This window comes from Argopecten irradians, chromosome 5 (genome assembly GCF_041381155.1).
Source record: "Argopecten irradians isolate NY chromosome 5, Ai_NY, whole genome shotgun sequence".
Lineage (NCBI taxonomy): Eukaryota > Metazoa > Mollusca > Bivalvia > Pectinida > Pectinidae > Argopecten > Argopecten irradians.
Genome location: NC_091138.1, coordinates 33,843,132 through 33,859,840, shown reverse-complemented (window position 1 = coordinate 33,859,840; position 16,709 = coordinate 33,843,132). Strand labels below are relative to the sequence as shown.

At 35.5% G+C, this 16,709-nt stretch overlaps 2 protein-coding genes across 4 annotated transcripts in view; both read right to left on the bottom strand.

Moving 5' to 3' along the window:
• LOC138323615 (serine-rich adhesin for platelets-like) overlaps positions 1 to 3,382 on the bottom strand; it is a 41,954-nt gene extending 38,572 nt beyond the window's left edge. Inside the window, exon 1 of the mRNA XM_069268340.1 lies at positions 2,966 to 3,382. The gene's annotated coding sequence lies outside the window, so the exon portion shown is untranslated. The remainder of the gene's footprint in view (positions 1 to 2,965) is intronic.
• A 5,927-nt stretch (positions 3,383 to 9,309) lies between these two features.
• Positions 9,310 to 16,709, bottom strand: part of LOC138323614 (2-oxoglutarate dehydrogenase complex component E1-like) — a 38,431-nt gene continuing 31,031 nt past the window's right edge. For all 3 annotated transcript variants that reach the window (XM_069268339.1, XM_069268337.1, XM_069268338.1), the window contains exons 14-20: positions 16,384 to 16,511; positions 15,698 to 15,876; positions 15,127 to 15,198; positions 14,462 to 14,587; positions 13,766 to 14,002; positions 12,980 to 13,143; positions 9,310 to 12,563 (exon numbers count right to left, since the gene is read on the bottom strand). In XM_069268339.1, the coding sequence (XP_069124440.1) occupies positions 12,464 to 12,563; positions 12,980 to 13,143; positions 13,766 to 14,002; positions 14,462 to 14,587; positions 15,127 to 15,198; positions 15,698 to 15,876; positions 16,384 to 16,511 (1,006 nt within the window). In that variant the 3' untranslated portion in view covers positions 9,310 to 12,463. The remainder of the gene's footprint in view (positions 12,564 to 12,979; positions 13,144 to 13,765; positions 14,003 to 14,461; positions 14,588 to 15,126; positions 15,199 to 15,697; positions 15,877 to 16,383; positions 16,512 to 16,709) is intronic.

Sequence of the window (16,709 nt, the reverse complement as noted above, 5' to 3'; positions counted from 1 at the left end):
CCGTCACGTATACATGTGCCTCCAGATTAGATAAGAGCAAAACGGAGGATAAGCCATGGTTTAATGAAAACTGTAAAAAGTTATATATTGAATATAAACAATGTTTGTCCTCTTTTAACTCTGATAAATCTAGAGAAAACCGTAATAAACTTGTACAAAAAACCGCATATACAAGAAGTTAGAATGTAAATTCAAACGTGAATAATTACATGAGAAAACATAACCCGAAGGATTTTTACAAAAAATTCAGGAAAAGAAATAGGGTGTCAAATGTAACCTGGACGAACATGCTTTTTACGAATACTTTCATGAATTATCTTCCACTGCACCTCAAGAGAATGAAATGATAACTGACTTTTTACACGATTATGATACATGTAACAATATTTCTAATTCAGTTTTTAATTAATTAGATGCCGATATTACTGAGAAAGAAATACTTAAAACTATCAATAATTTAAGCACATCTAAAGCATGTGGTCAGGATCTACTAATTAATGAGTATTTTATTAAGTGTAAATATGTTCTTTTTCCTTGCCTTGTTGTATTGTTTAATAATATTTTTAAGTCCGGTAACTATCCAACCTCCTGGTCAATAGGTAACATTGTTCCTGTTTTTAAGAAGGGAAATAAGGATGACACTAATAATTATAGAGGCATTACTTTAATAAGTTGTTTGGGGAAACTTTTCACCTCAATTTTTAATAATAGACTAGTTGATTTTGATTCATCCTCGATATTCCAGGGGTTCCGATCACTTACGAATAAAACTGGAGGCAACAGAATAGAACAGGTAATTTAGTCCTGTAATGTACATCAAAAGAGCCGTATAACGGTACACTGTGGTTGACTCTGTGGCTTTGATGTTAGGCGTCGCTCTCTCTGTAATCTTCAAATGAAATATTTGCTAGCCTGTGATTGGTCAAATGTTTTCCGCTGAGCTGCCTTCAATTTCACTATGAGATAGTCAAGGGGTGTAGAGATCGTAAGTGATCGGAAGTCCTGGAGTATCGAGGATGATTTTGATTATGAATATTAAAAAATAAGTGATGCACAGTTTGGTTTTAAAAAACATATGTCAACAGTTGATGCTATATTTGTCTTACAATCTTTAATAAGCAAAACATTAAAAAACAGAAACAGATTGTACTGCTGTTTCATTGATTTTAGGAAAGCATTTGATTTTGTAATTCGGCAAAATTTATGGTTTAAATTAATCAAAGAGGGCGTGGAAGGGAAAATGCTACGTATGATACGTTCATTATACAATGATGTCAAATGTTGTGTTAAGTATAATAATAATAAAATGTCTGATTTTTTTGAGTGCAAGAACGGTTTATTCCAAGGCGAAATATTGTCATCTTTAATGTTCTCAATTTACGTTAATGATTGTGAGATGAGTTTTTTAACAGATGACTGCCCGTCTATTGAATTGCAAACACTTAATCTATTTCTATTGATGTACGCAGACGACATGGTACATTTATCCGAAACGGCAGAGGGTTTACAAAAAATGCTAGATTCACTTTCTACTTACACAAAAAATGGAATTTAACTGTAAATGCTGATAAAACTAAAGTATTAGTTTTCAGAAACGGGGGTAAGAGAGGATGATATTTGGTTTTATAACGGCTGCCAGTTAGAGATTGTAAACGATTTTAAATACTTGGTATTGTTCTAAATTTTAACGGTAAATTCAGGAAAGCAAAAGATAGAATTTCTGAACAGGATAAGAAAGCTCTTTTTGCAATGTCAAATGTATGTAAGAAAAACTTTTTTAACATTGAAACACAACTTCATGTATTTGATACCTATGTTGCTAGTATTTGAAATTACAGTAGTGAAGTATGGGGGTTTCACAAAGCACAAGTATAGAAAAATTGCACTTGAGTTTATGCAAACGATTATTAGGAGAAGTACAGCAAATTGTATGGTATATCAAGAATTCGGCATATTACAGATGGCTATTGTGAGAAAAATTAAGAATTTTTAAATATTGGATTAAATTAAAGACTTCTAATAACTGTATTTAAATGCTATATATCAAGAAATGCTTGAGAAGGGGCGTGATTGGTCGGATAGTGTCAGAGATGAATTATACAGAATGGGGTTAGGTTATATTTGGCATAGTGATAAAATAATTGACAAAGATATTGTCTGCACTGTATATATATATGTGCACTGTACTGATGAACTGAACTGAACTGAGCCTGATATATAACACCCTCCAGTTACAAAAAAATCAAAATCAAAATCTATTAATATCCTAACACGTGTACAAACCTTCGGGCGATATCTTTTCTTCTTCTTAACAGTCATCGTGTTTCATATTTAAACTGAGCGAGTTCATGCATGTGACATGTGTAGTAATTAATTCATCAGCCATAGACATATATTGGTTTAATTAATTCAAGACATTAGTACAAATTTCTCGTGGTTTTGATTTCAACGAATGTAGGTACATTTACTTACGGCCGATTTATTACAGGTGCACACGTGTACATTTGGTCATCGGATAATAGGTTAAGCTTTCTTATCAGTTTGTTGGATAAACCGATCACTTTATACAGCTAGAGATATGCCGATATACATTGATACCTAACAGTTCTGTCAAAGTAATATAATTACATGGCTTCGACAGCTTCCCTTGGCCCTGGCATCATACTAGATCAGTCTGACATATGTGCTTGCTGACCACTAATGCGTGTATATGATGTACACGCGTCAGCTGTCAGAAAATGAGAGCTGTACATGTATCAGAAATAATATAAAATAAACCAGAGGTTAAAAATAGCATCAACGTACATGTAGGTCGATCTGACAGTGTATTGTTGTACATGTACCTAGATTTTTTACGTTCATGACAGAAAATAAACACACAAGTCGACGATTTGTATAACTATATCACATAGCAAGGCGTTATTACATGTTAAGAAACAAATTCTCGAGTCAAAACTATACATACCGACTGGGGTTGATATATACCCTAGTGTCTCTGTCTTATGTGATGATATATATCCAACAGGAAGAATATTTACACACGTCCACGTGTACTTATGTACATTATACTGCCAATGTCGTCCTGTAAATCCCGGTCATTAACTTAATTGGCTAATTCTATGGTTGGCTTAACTAATATGAGAGTTGAATGGTATATACTTTCTTAGAAATAAAATCCCCGACGAACACAATCACTGCATGTTAGCACACGCGGTCGTCTGAACACTGTGTAAACATAGACTTGGCCAGAGCAAACCCATTAGTGTGTATAGATGGCCAGTGGTCAGTGTGAAAGCCGTCATGCCCTATAGGTGTACAGGGCACTGGGCATTACGTAGATACATTCTCGGAATACATGCACCTGGACTTATTCTTGTGTCTACACAGTTTAACGTTGCGTGTGTTTATTTTAATGCATAACATCGCGTGAATGGACGTGCATCACGTGATTTTTTTATCAAAAATTAGAACCAGGAAGCTCCAATGTCATTAAAGTGTTTAGGGAGTAGCACGATGTTATTTTCAGAATTATTTTTACAGATTCACAATTTTCATATCTTATATATACGAAACACTAGGCAACAGGGATGAAAACCAGCACGGACAACTTGTTAGCAACTGTTTTGTTAAGAAAAAAAAATCTTTTTGAGATGTTTAAATTTTTTTTTTTTTACTAACACTAAATTTCTACTCCTCACTTCCTTGTTCCCCAAGCTTTATTATTGCGTGCTTTCATATAATCACATAACATAACGCTTTGAAACCCATTTTGTTTTACCCTGAATTTAAAAAAAAATCAACGTTACACTCGGCCTATACGTGTACTGTCAGCTAGTTTTATTACAGTATGAGAAGGTATATGCATAAGTACAGTTAGTCTAGTACTTGATTCTTTATAATCATATTCCTGTTAATAGTTTCTTGTGTTGTACATGGCTTCACTGAATAATGTATTGAAAGTGGGTAGTGTGACAGACATATGCTTGTAGGCATTGATCAAAAAAAATAAAATACGATCAGTACAGTAGAAAAAAATAATATTACAAAATTATAAAAAAGTATGTGTAATTATCCTTTAGGTGATGACCAAACACTCTTATAGCTTATAAATAGCTTAGTCACATATAAGGCCTACTGTATATATACGGACCGACCATCAATGTATTGTGCGTCAGATGACCAGAAACTTGTGCGAACTTATATTTCGTAATTATATCTATTAGCCTTTGTGTAACATCATCTTATGCACAGATTAGGCCTGAGCCTACTGGAACAAAAATATAAGTTATCAACCTTAACCTTCATCTTAAGACAAGGATGCATTAGACTTCACTTGTATTCTATGATGTTCTTTCCGTGTTCTTGGTGAATCCGAAAGTAAATTTGAAAGATAAAAACAACATTCCATCGATCTCGTTTGAAGTCCAAGTGGTGATTACAGTCGCATGAACTTATATTGTATTACAAAGGTTATTAATACATAATCTCTATAGGCATAACTAGGTTTGTCCATTCAACAACAAAAATTAGAATAGTTCCACTGTTTGTAACCACAACAAAACTTACCGCTTTCAAAATCGACGCCATTAAAACTTTGGAAACCAAATCGCGTTCAACCAGACTCTTAGTGATGCCATACAAAGAATACGAATTATCAAGCGTTTTGTTGAACGATAGTAAACGGAAACTCAATGGGGCTATTTTCGTTTTCACGAATATTAGGAACATATTTTTGAGTTTGTGTTTACACAGATACTCATCCTCAATACTCCATGGGTTACTACCACTATCGTTATATCCAAACCTTGGAGGTTTACGTCATAGCGAACTGAAGGCTTTGTATGCGATAACAGAAGAGACATATATGAAATGCGAAGATGGTCAAGGGGGATATTACGAAAGTGTTAGGCCTAGTAACCCCTAGAATATCGCGGATGACAGAATTTAGAGTCGATTACTTGCCTTAGTAATCATAAATATCTAAAAGGTTTAGCGCATTTGTCCCTGGGAGGTGGCATCAATATATTATACATTATATATATATATATATATATATATATATAAAACAAGAGGCCATGTATCGCTCACCCGGTTTTTAATGCCAAGTAATGTTCCGAATACAGGTTCATTGGTTTTTTTTTTCTCTGACGAAATATGAATATTTACCTCCAATTCCCCTATAGGGCCCCGCCCCTCCTGCCCCCGGGGGGTCAGAGCCAAAATTTATACAAAGTCTGTTCCCCTTCCACCAAGGATGCTTGTGACCAAATTTGGTTACAATCCATGCAGAATTCTAGGACAAGTAGGGATTTATAGAATTTACCTCTATTTCCCCTATTGGGCCCCGCCCCTCATGCCCCCGGGAGGTCAGAGCCAAAATTTATACAAGTTCTCTTCCCCTGCCACCAAGGATGTTTGTGGCCAAATTTGGTTACAATCCATGCAGAACTCTTTGACTAGCTGACTAGTAGCGATTTAAAGGAAATGACGACGGACGCCGCGCCATGGCATAATAAGCTCACCGGCCCAGGTGAGCTAAAACAGACCGTATATGTTATTATGGAAGGTTGTGTCTAGCTAGGGCTGACTGGATATTAGGTTAGACCAGCCAAGAGGCTCACCGGCCTATCCTGGGCCTGGATCATGTCCAAACGGCTAAGTTAGGCCTACTTTTCCTACAGCAGTATTAACGAATATGACATTGACATTCATATGACATCCAAAATCGACGTCTTGCCAATGACCCATGAACCTGCTATTGGACCTATAGCATGCTGAGGCGTAGGGAAAACAATTTTATTGCCCTGAAATGACCTTGACTTTCTTTTGTTCCTTATGGGGTTAAGGGGGGGGGGGGATGCTGAAATATTCGTAACAGTACTTTTCTCAATAACGGAGATCCTGACTAACGTAATATTTTGTAGTTACCATACTTCGTGAGGCTTGCGTCTGGAGAAAAACTTCAGCACATTGCCATGTTACATTTCAGCGGTAATATATTTCACGGTGAAAATATCTTTCAAACATTCGTGACAGTGAAAATAAATAGTTTTCAAATTTAATTCTTCAGACATTTTAATGCGATGTTCCAGTTGCAACTTCTTCGATGCGCTAGAATAAGAGAAGATTAACGCCAAAACATATTGATTTTTTTTGAAGGATCACGAGAATGGTCAAATCAGCAAAATAATACATATACATGCAGTAGTAACAACCTACAGGAACGATTTTAGTGAAGCAGTTTGATAAACGGCATCAACGGTACTCTAGGGGTTATTATCACTGTGGTCATATCCACGACACATGTCATTTGTAGGCCTACATCAGCGAGTACCATTCACGAGTTTATAAAACTTTTTAACGTCTACATTTAGATTGTCATATTCTATCTATCTCTCTATTGTAAGTATATCAGAGTTGCTTACATATTTCGTGCTAACTATCCGTAACCGAGTAGTTTCTATCATTTAGATGTACATTATAGATGTATATCATAAGTTGTTGAGGATGTCTATTGTATGGAAACGGTTTATATACCATGACGTGTAATTTAGTTTATCTATTGAATGGTAAACTGTATGCTACGAGGTTGTTAATTTCCAGGCTACAAGGAATCTAAAGTGTAAGGGAAGGTGAGATCAAACGTGTATCAAGTAGATAAACCGTGTTTTTTGATACCTATAGAATAACAAAAAGACCCATTGTATGTTTGACCTACATTAAGATATTATGATGATCCATCATGTTTGTAAACACCCACCTCTCATTATCCGAGGACAGCAGGGAGCAAAGGAAACCTCATACCCGTCCAACAGGTTTACTGGAGTTCCTCAAGGTGACACGAGGGCACCAACCTTATTCTATACCGAACAATAATTTATGTTACACTTTCTAAATTTCCCACGCTTTGTTTTTGACTAAACACAGGTCAGCTCTTGGGTTGATTTTGATTATAAACAACTATTTATTCTATGAAAATTCGCAAAATCTCTAATGAAACATTAATTTTATAGAAAAATATTCATCAAGAGAAAAATATTAAACCTTATAAAAATGACATGGTTTATGTAGAGTGAACTGCTATCTTCCTATTCGATGAATTATATGGTATCCAGTCCAGTACCTTATATACAATCGAATCACAGTAAAAAGGCAACGTCAGTAATAAGTAAACGAATGTCAACGTTTCTTGGCAGATGAAAAATAACTGTATATCTGAGCAAGGATTTATATTTCACTTATAAATCATTGGTCTGTGTTAACCTTGCATATATCGCATATACAAGTAACTACGACAACAGGACGCTAAGACCTATGGATGATAACCGGTCTACTAATCACTATCTGGGACATCCGGAACTCCCCGGGGAATAGATTATTACCACATATTTCCAAAATAATACCCGACGAGTTCAGGATGTATCTAGGCGAGATAAATCCCACAATTGATACATACTCGACCTACTATAATTATATAAAGACATCATGGCTGTAGCAAGAGACGCTAAGACCAACATCCAAGGTCATGGTGATTGGAGTCAAGGAGACGTCCCACAACCAAGGTCATGGTGACTGGAGTCAAGGAGACGTCCCACAACCAAGGTCATGATGACTGGAATCAAGGAGATGTCCAACATCCAAGGTCGTGGTGACTAGTCAAGGAGACGTCCCACAACCAATGTCAAGATGAGGGGTCAAGGAAACGTCCAACATCCATGGTCATGGTGTCTGAAGTCAAGGAGACGTCCAACAACCAAGGTCATGGTGACTGAAGTCAAGGATACGTCCCACTACCAAGGTCATTGTGTCTGAAGTCAAGGAGACGTCCCACAACCAAGGTCATGGTGACTAGAGTCAAGGGGACGTCCCACAATCAAGGTCATGGTGTCTGAAGTCAAGGAGACGTCCCACAACCAAGGTCATGGTGTCTGAGTCAAGGACACGTCCCACAACCAAGGTCATGGTGATTGGAGTCAAGGAGACGTCCCACAACCAAGGTCATGGTGACTGGAGTCATGATACGTCCCACTACCAAGGTCGTGGTGTCTGAAGTCAAGGAGACGTCCCACAACCAAGGTCATGGTGACTGGAGTCAAGGGGACGTCCCACTACCAAGGTCATGGTGACTGCAGTCAAGGAGACGTCCCACAACCAGATCATGGTGACTGAAGTCAAGGAGACGTCCCACAACCAAGGTCATGGTGACTGGAGTCGAGGAGACGTCCAACAAAGGTCATGTTGACTGGAGTCAAGGAGACGTCCAACAACTACGGTCATGGTGACTGGAATCATGGAGACATCAAACCATCAAATTCATGATGACTGGAGTCAAGGAGACGTATAACAAAGGTCATGGTGAGTGGAGACAAGGAGACGTCAAACAAAGGTCATGGTGACTGGAGTCAAGGAGACGTCCCAAAACCAAGGTCACGGTTACTGGAGTCAAGGAGACGTCTAACAACAGTCATGGTGACTGGAGTCAAGGAGACGTCTAACAACAGTCATGGTGACTGGAGTCAAGGAGACGTCTAACAAAGGTCACGGTGACTGGAGTCAAGGAGACTTCCCACAACCAGGGTCATGGTGTCTGGAGTCAAGGAGATGTCTAACAAAGGTCATGGTGACTGGAGTCAAGGACACATCCAACAACTACAGTCATGGTGTCTGGAGTCAAGAAGACGTCCCACAACCAGGGTCATGGTGTCTGGAGTCAAGGAGATGTCTAACAAAGGTCATGGTGACTGGAGTCAAGGACACGTCCAACAACTACAGTCATGGTGTCTGGAGTCAAGAAGACGTCCTACAACCATGGTCATGGTGTCTGGAGTCAAGGACACTTCCCACAACCAAGGTCATGGTGTCCGAGTCAAGGAAACGTCTAACATCAATGGTCATGGTGAATAGAGTCACAGGGACCTGGCACGAAAATTTTTAACCAATAGTATACATATATATATTATAGTATCTATAGATACTATAATATATATATATGTATACTGTTAGTTTAAAAAAGTCGTGTCAGTCTGTGAATAGAGTCACTCAGAGAAGTCCAAAAATAGATGTCTTAATGACACATGTCAAGAAGACACCAAACAATCAAAGGGTTTTTACAACAAACTCAAGGTGACTGGGGTCAAGATAAAAAGCTATAGTTTTTTGTGACAGTGGACTTTTATTTTTGATTGCTGCCATTAGAAGGACTTTTGGAAGTGGGGTTTCATGGATTTATGCCCTTGCAGATGCACTATGTATCTACTGTATGAAAAACACAGCTGTGCGATAAGATATTGATAAAAACAACAACACAAATTGTTTATGAAGTAATTTTTATATTAATTCTGGAATTTGTCATTGAAAACCCCACATAATAAACATATCAGTGATATCCCAGACTTGTATTCAGTTCAAGTCTGTGGCTATATAAATAGAAAATACTGAAGTTCTCGATCAGAGGAAAGCACACACAGCCATAACAATCTTTTATCTTGTGTGCTGTTTTAAATAATTTTTTGTAGTTCAAGTTCCAATATTGTTCTATAAACTAAAACATCAAATCCAGTGTGCTTACATCTATAACACCTTTATTGGAAAATGAATAAACGATAATCTCGGCTGCATGAATAGCATTCTTCAATCTCTTTAATATCTTGCAATCCTCCGTTTCATTTAAGTAAAACATTGAAATTTAAAAGCTACAAAGATTACTCATCATTTAACCCTATCCAAAAATTTGCCTTATTCTATAATAGTGGTATATTTCAGTGCTTTTCAGTAAATATGGCAATTGCTTTCCAGAATATAATCTTAATCTTCCATCTTAAATGTAAATTAACTACTTTTTTTGGAATGGGTCAACTAAAAGTAGTTAAATGCATTTTTTTCTATCATATATAATATCTAGGCTTCTGCTGTTATCTTTCTATTGGTCTAAATAAGCCTGAAAAATCATAATTATAAAATTATTCTTTCCTTTAAAACATCTTTATCTAGACCACCCTAAGGACAGTAGAAAAATCGCCTGTAAAGTCACATGGTCTTTGTTAACTGGTTACATTGTGTTGAAATTAATGATCTGAGACCCTGGAAAACTCTCAATAAGCAGGTGGTCTTAATACAGAGGTGGTCACTAAGGCAGGTTTTACTGTAAGTTCCACTAAACATAACTGTCCAAAAAGAGCCTTGAAAATTGTTAAGTATTTTTTTGTTTGGATTGAAGCCATTCTTTTGATTGCCTTAAGGAATTAAGGTCATTCAATAGTTTCTTCAAAACAAACCTGCAGTATATATTTAGATGTAGTGCAATTATGAAAAAAAAAAACAATCAAATTCAATGAGATTATTTTAAGGAAAATGCTACCATCTTTCATGGAATATTTATAATGACAACAAAATCAATAATAAAAATTTCATAGACAACTAAAAATGATAAATGCAGAGAAGAACGTACCAACAATACCTTAAATTAAAATCAACAAGATAACTAGTGAAAATTCTGCCAAGTAAAAGAGCTACGTAACACACTCACATACAAAGTTCTAAACGACTGGTAGAATATTTCATATTGAGAAAATAATCAACAGGATCAATGAAATCTAGTAACTAAAGTCTAAATCTACCTTTCTCATTCAAAGGCACTGCTCATTTGATATACAAATCATTTCTAAAGTCAAACATGTATAAAAAATCCCTGGATTTCCTATCACCTAATACTTTATTACGTTACCGGGTATAAATATTTGGTACAATGGCAGAGAAAACATATTTAATATACATTTATTCCATTCTTATAAAACCATATTCACATAAACTTTTCTTCTATTGTTTTTTCCTGATTGTCATGAAAGGTCCGCATTTTTTGCGACTATGTCATTTGTTTGGGATGGTTTACCTTTCAGTAGAAGTTTTTAAATGCTGACATTATAACATGGATAACACCAGATCAGTTTTTAATATTTACAATGTAATGCCATTTGTAGATATCATAGATAACCATAAATCACCAAAATGGAAGCCATAATGCCAAACTATAGTCCCGCAGAACAGGACAGCAGATCTGCATTCCTTGACATAACCTATCCTTAATTATTATTATTATTTTATCGATTCATCTACCTACATATCCTATCCAAAAATTATATATCTTATTTTTCCATACATCTACCCATCTTACTTATCTACAATTTCCAGCTCCGATTCCTCAACTTTAATAGTTTAATCATCAAGCTTCAAGTTAATTTAAATTTTATCAATAACTTACAGCTGAAATCATCCAATTGAATGTCAATAGTGTGGCCAAAAAGGTCATTCTATTATGACATTAACTGGAAGAAATGTTAAAACACACTTATAAAAGTAAAATATGAACTAGATATTGGCAAGTCGGTCATGGTCTTAACTAGCAGACATTGGATTTGTTAGGTCTTTTTACAGAGAAATAGATAATTTACAATATGATTCCAATCTCATATGCATAGATAAAATAAATGAAATGAACGCACACTCGTGTATATAAACAAGCATGGATAAATTTCTATTTTAATAACTTTTTTCTATTGAATCAGGGGAGGTAACTCAAGTATCTATGATTATGCACGATGAAATACACCATGACTTTTCAAACAGAAAACACTGGTTCAACAAAATATCAGATCTCAGTGACTCAAATTACCGGTATGTTAGCTAAATGACAAGTAAAATGAGTGAAAAAAATAACCTCAGAAAAAAATAACATTGTAGCCTAATGTGATAGCTCCGAGGAAGTATCAAATCCTTTGTGACAATGTGTTTAAATATATTCGTCAAAACCCACTTGACCTGGCATATTTAAATCAAATGCTCGAAGCTTAGGTAGAAACCCTGATAAGATATATACACACACCTATAAAAATATTTCAGGTATATCATTTTGTAACAATCCCTAGCTCCTATGAGCTAAATAAATAGTCAGCTAATGTCGTTTTCTGGAATCTTGTGAATCCTCACAAACATTTTCAAGTTTTCTGGCCATTTTTAAGATAGCTGAAAACTTTGCACATGAATTACATTAATTTGAATTGTTTGGGTTTGTTTTCTTAAAACTTGTACCAAAAGCCTATTCTATATGATTTAGGTCTGTTCATTTGTTGAATAGCAATATCCTTTGACACATGAAATTAACTAAAATTCAGTATTGAATCAGTATAGGACTGTTTCCATGTATGGGGACGTATTGTTTGTGCCTTTGTATAAAAACAAAAATAACTGATGATCTGAATATAGAATATATCAATGCTGGTTAATTCCCCCAAACCAAGATAGGTCGATCTGGTATTGCAAAATATAAGTATCCATGGTAACACCAATAGTACCCAGCAGTAACCAATCAAAATGGCTGTCACATGAACTTGTCAAGAAATTGTTGCATCAAATCTTTCTGTAGCCTGTTTCTTTTGATATCACTGAAATTAAAATCTTTTAAATGTTTTTAAATGTGCACTGCTTCGTTGAGGAATTTTGAGAGCTCCTGCATGTGAAGTTGTTTGTTGCCGGCAGCTGCAGCAGCTGATGGGTCGCGTCCGACGTATCTAGAAATGTAACAAATTTACATCAAATTCTATCTAAAAAAAATTCGCTTTTGACGATTCATTTCTATTTAACAACAATAGCATGGAAAAATGCATTCATGAACAAAACATCTGATCAATTTTGAAAACAAGAAGCAAAGCCAGCAAAAAAAATTATAATGAAGAGCTAATATAATATTGCTTTCCTCAAATCATCAAATTTCTCCCCAAATATTCCATGCATATAATTCAGTAAGGGTTATTTCATATCTTTACAAATTACAAATTTATTTTCTTTTGTGGGTGAAAATTATGTCAACTCCCTGAAAAATATGACATTACTCTCATAAACACAACATATCAGTCTCTATCAACTACAAGGGCAGATAACTCTGCAATATGCAAATCTGGAATAAATCCTCTGCATTAAGACTTACTTGGCTTCCCTGTTGGAGCTGATGTGTTTGAGAACGGTGCCTATACGTGGCTGAACGTAGGCCCAGGCTCCCATGTTTTTGTGCTCCTCCTGGGCAAACAAGATCTTAGCCCTTGGGTATTTCTCAATCTCCTTTCTCACCAAGTCATATGGGAAGGGTGAGATCTATATACAGAAATAAGATATACCGGCATGGGTTGCAATTATGTAAGTTACATATTTTTATCACGTTATCCTTATATTCCAACTTTAAACCAAATTTTCAACTGAAATGTATATCTTGCTTGATTTATCAATTTGAAAATTAGAAAAATAAATCAACATTGCATATATGCTATCAATATGTTAACAATAGGGGAAGACTTGCATTGATGTAAACATGCACCTGGTTAGCCCCACGATTTGTACAATTTTGAATCCTTACCCTATCACATGCTTTTTTCAGAGAAGAAGTCGTTTATATGAAATAGCCAATTTTACCCCTTTTGGCCCCATCCCTCAGGCCCCTAGGGGGTCAGCCCAACCATTTGTACAATTTTCAGTCAGTAGCCCATAAGGATCTACCAGTCAATTTTTGTTAAATTCCAGCCAGCAGTTATGGAGAAGAAGTCGATTGTTGAAAGATGGATAACGGACACCTGATGCCGCAGTATCGCATAACCTTGCCTTTGTCCTTCGGACCAGGTGAGCTAAATATGTTCAATAGATTATTATGCTTGGAAATGTCAGCTTTAACATATTTTACTCATGTGATTAAAATCGAAGATATAATTTAATTGTCAGCTACCTGTTCTATCCTAGAGATGGCAATTTTATCCGAGTTTCCCTTCAAATCTCTCTCCTTCACCAGTTCATAGTAGACCTTTCCGCTACAGAAGATCAGTTTCTTTACACCATTTGGATTCTCTGATGGTAATCCAGCCTCGGGAATTAGACGTTGGAACTTTGTACCCTCCAACATGTCATCGAAACTTGAACGAGCCTCCGGCAAACGAAGCAGATTTTTGGGAGTCATGATGATCAACTTGATAAAAATATTAAAAAAAAATTCTGAACATCCAGCTTCAGTCTAGGTTTAAATCTGATCACAGATAATATTATCAAAAGTTACATCCAATTACACAGCTTAAGCAAAGTCTTGTTTTATGATCCTGGAGCCTCCTCCAGTTTAAAACAGCATCAAGAAATGCTTCTTGGCAATGGAATCATCGAAACTAGATCATTCATTTATACAGAGTGTTTCCTTCTTTTAATAGCACAGACTGTACAATTGCAAACGTTTTAATGTCATAGAGTAATTTAGCTGATAATCAAATTTGTCAAATCGAGAACACTTGACTTATAAATCTACTTAAATTTAAGAATAAATTAATTTAAAAATTCTAATTAAAGAATTATATATTTTTTTATGTATTTAATCATGAATTAAATTGTTATTAATGTATATTAATTTAAGTATAATTTGATAGATATATCCACTTACAGGTTTTCGGAAAGGAAGAGCAATTTGTCGTCGAAGGGCGTGGAAAATGTTTGCAGGAGTCGACAGCATACACACAAACCAGTTGATATCATACAACTGCTGCATCTCAAAGTTCTCATTTTCCACCTGCGTATGTATTATTCCAAAAAACTCAACTTTAACTTAATTTTTTAACAAATGGTAATTTTTCTCTATCAAAATTACTGTAAACCAACTTTCATTCCCAAAATACTAAATTTTGTGATTTCTGTTTTAGTGCATTTTCGTGCAGATTTAATTTCACAGATCTAAAACTGAACCAATTTTATGGTGCAACAAATTTGGAAGATAATTAATTCGCAAACTATCGGATTTACCTTAGTTGCAAAAAAAAAAAAAAAAAAAAACGAACAAAATTGCACACGAAAGACAGTTGGTTTACAGTAATCCAAGGAACAGTAATCAATTTGTCAATTTTGTATTTTTTATAACTGCTCTATGATTTATTTCTTTTGAAGTATTTACAACTAGATCTATAAATTTTTCTTTTTCTTCAATTACAAAAGTTATCAAAATGCTATAGAGAAGGGAATTTGTCTTCTATAACAATTGTTTATTCCTATTGTCAATGGGTGCCACATAGGGGCTGTAGCTGTTCCTTATGGATAAGCTGGAGTCACACTTACAGGGAAGTGGTCGGAGTCATCGCTGCACATCTGAAGGAAACGTTCCAACCTGGCACTGGAGTGTTCAGGGCCCTACAAAATCAGTCATATTTCATCAAGATTTATTCCTTCTTTGTATAGTTACCTCCCTTGCTTGTAAGTATTCATTGTAATGTCAATATTGTTTTTAACGAAATTCACATGGTTTTCTCTAAAAAGTATGACATTGCCCTCCCAAACACAACATCACAGTCAACATCTACCCGCAAGGGCAGATAACTCTGTAATATGCAAATGCAGAATACACAGAAATTCAATATAGAATGGGGAACTTTGCTTTATATGATTTTCATTAGGGACAAATCTTCTAACCTTCTTCAAATCATATGGTCATACAATTTCCTGCATGCTGCAAATCAAATTAATTTTGCATAATCAAATTTAAATTAACATAAAATTTCAAACAAATCAGCACAATCATTATGAGATTGGGAGCAAATGCAAGAATAGCTACATAAATGACATGCAGAAAATCAATTACTGTAAATTGTGTCAAAAAATACTGTTGTAGAATTAAATTTGTGATACTGACCATGCCATCATATCCGTGAGGTAACAACATGACCAGTCCACTCTGGCGTGTCCACTTGGCTTGACCACTACAGATGAACTGGTCAATGATACACTGGGCGGTGTTGTGGAAGTCCCCAAACTGAGCCTCCCAGATAATCAGGGCGTTTGGTTTGTCAGTAGAATAGCCATGATCAAACCCTGTAAAGAATCAAATTTTAATTTCTATCTTAGTTTCACTAACACTAGCAAATCATGATCATATATGGGTCTGCCAAGTAGATACAGATATCTCTACCTAAGTGAAGAATTCTGGTTGGTCAGTAAAAGGTTTCACAAGTGCTGACCGACCAAAATCTGTAACAGATGGTTCTACTTGACAAACAAAAGCTTGATTGTTTTTACTATACTATTAAGGAAAATGATGCCATTTCTGTCGTTAGAAAGCTTTTTCATTTCATCATCCAGATAAAGTTTCATTTCAATTATTTTGTTGCTACCAACCAAACTTTTAACCACACATTTTGTTAACTTTTCTATTCAATACTTGATAACTCCTTGCTGAGTTAAAGATAAAGAGATTTAACAACATTTTGAAAAGGAAATATTGTTGTGTCTTTCAAATCTTTTAAAGTCTTTTCTTCTTCTGAATGGCATAACATTTCTCTGATCATTGTTTAATGATCACCTGCATGTGTTCATACTTACCAAGTACACCAAACTCTGACAGTGAACTGTTGTGGGCTTTGAACTCGGCCTGGTTTGGGTAGAGGTGGTTCAGAGGTTCATACGTTTCCTTATCCTTGTTCTGGTGATGCAGCACACAGTGGCGATGACTGTTAAAGTACAGGGGAGATAATTATTAATACCCAGCACAAGTGTTTCATACAAAGTGATAAGGAGAAAACAGACCTCATTTAACCAGGCAAAACAAACTTAAATCATATTTTTTTGGAGTCATTATTATGTAATGTATATTTTAAAGAGTCATGTAATGTCAGCAAATTCATACAAGTTATCAGATTTTGTGTCTG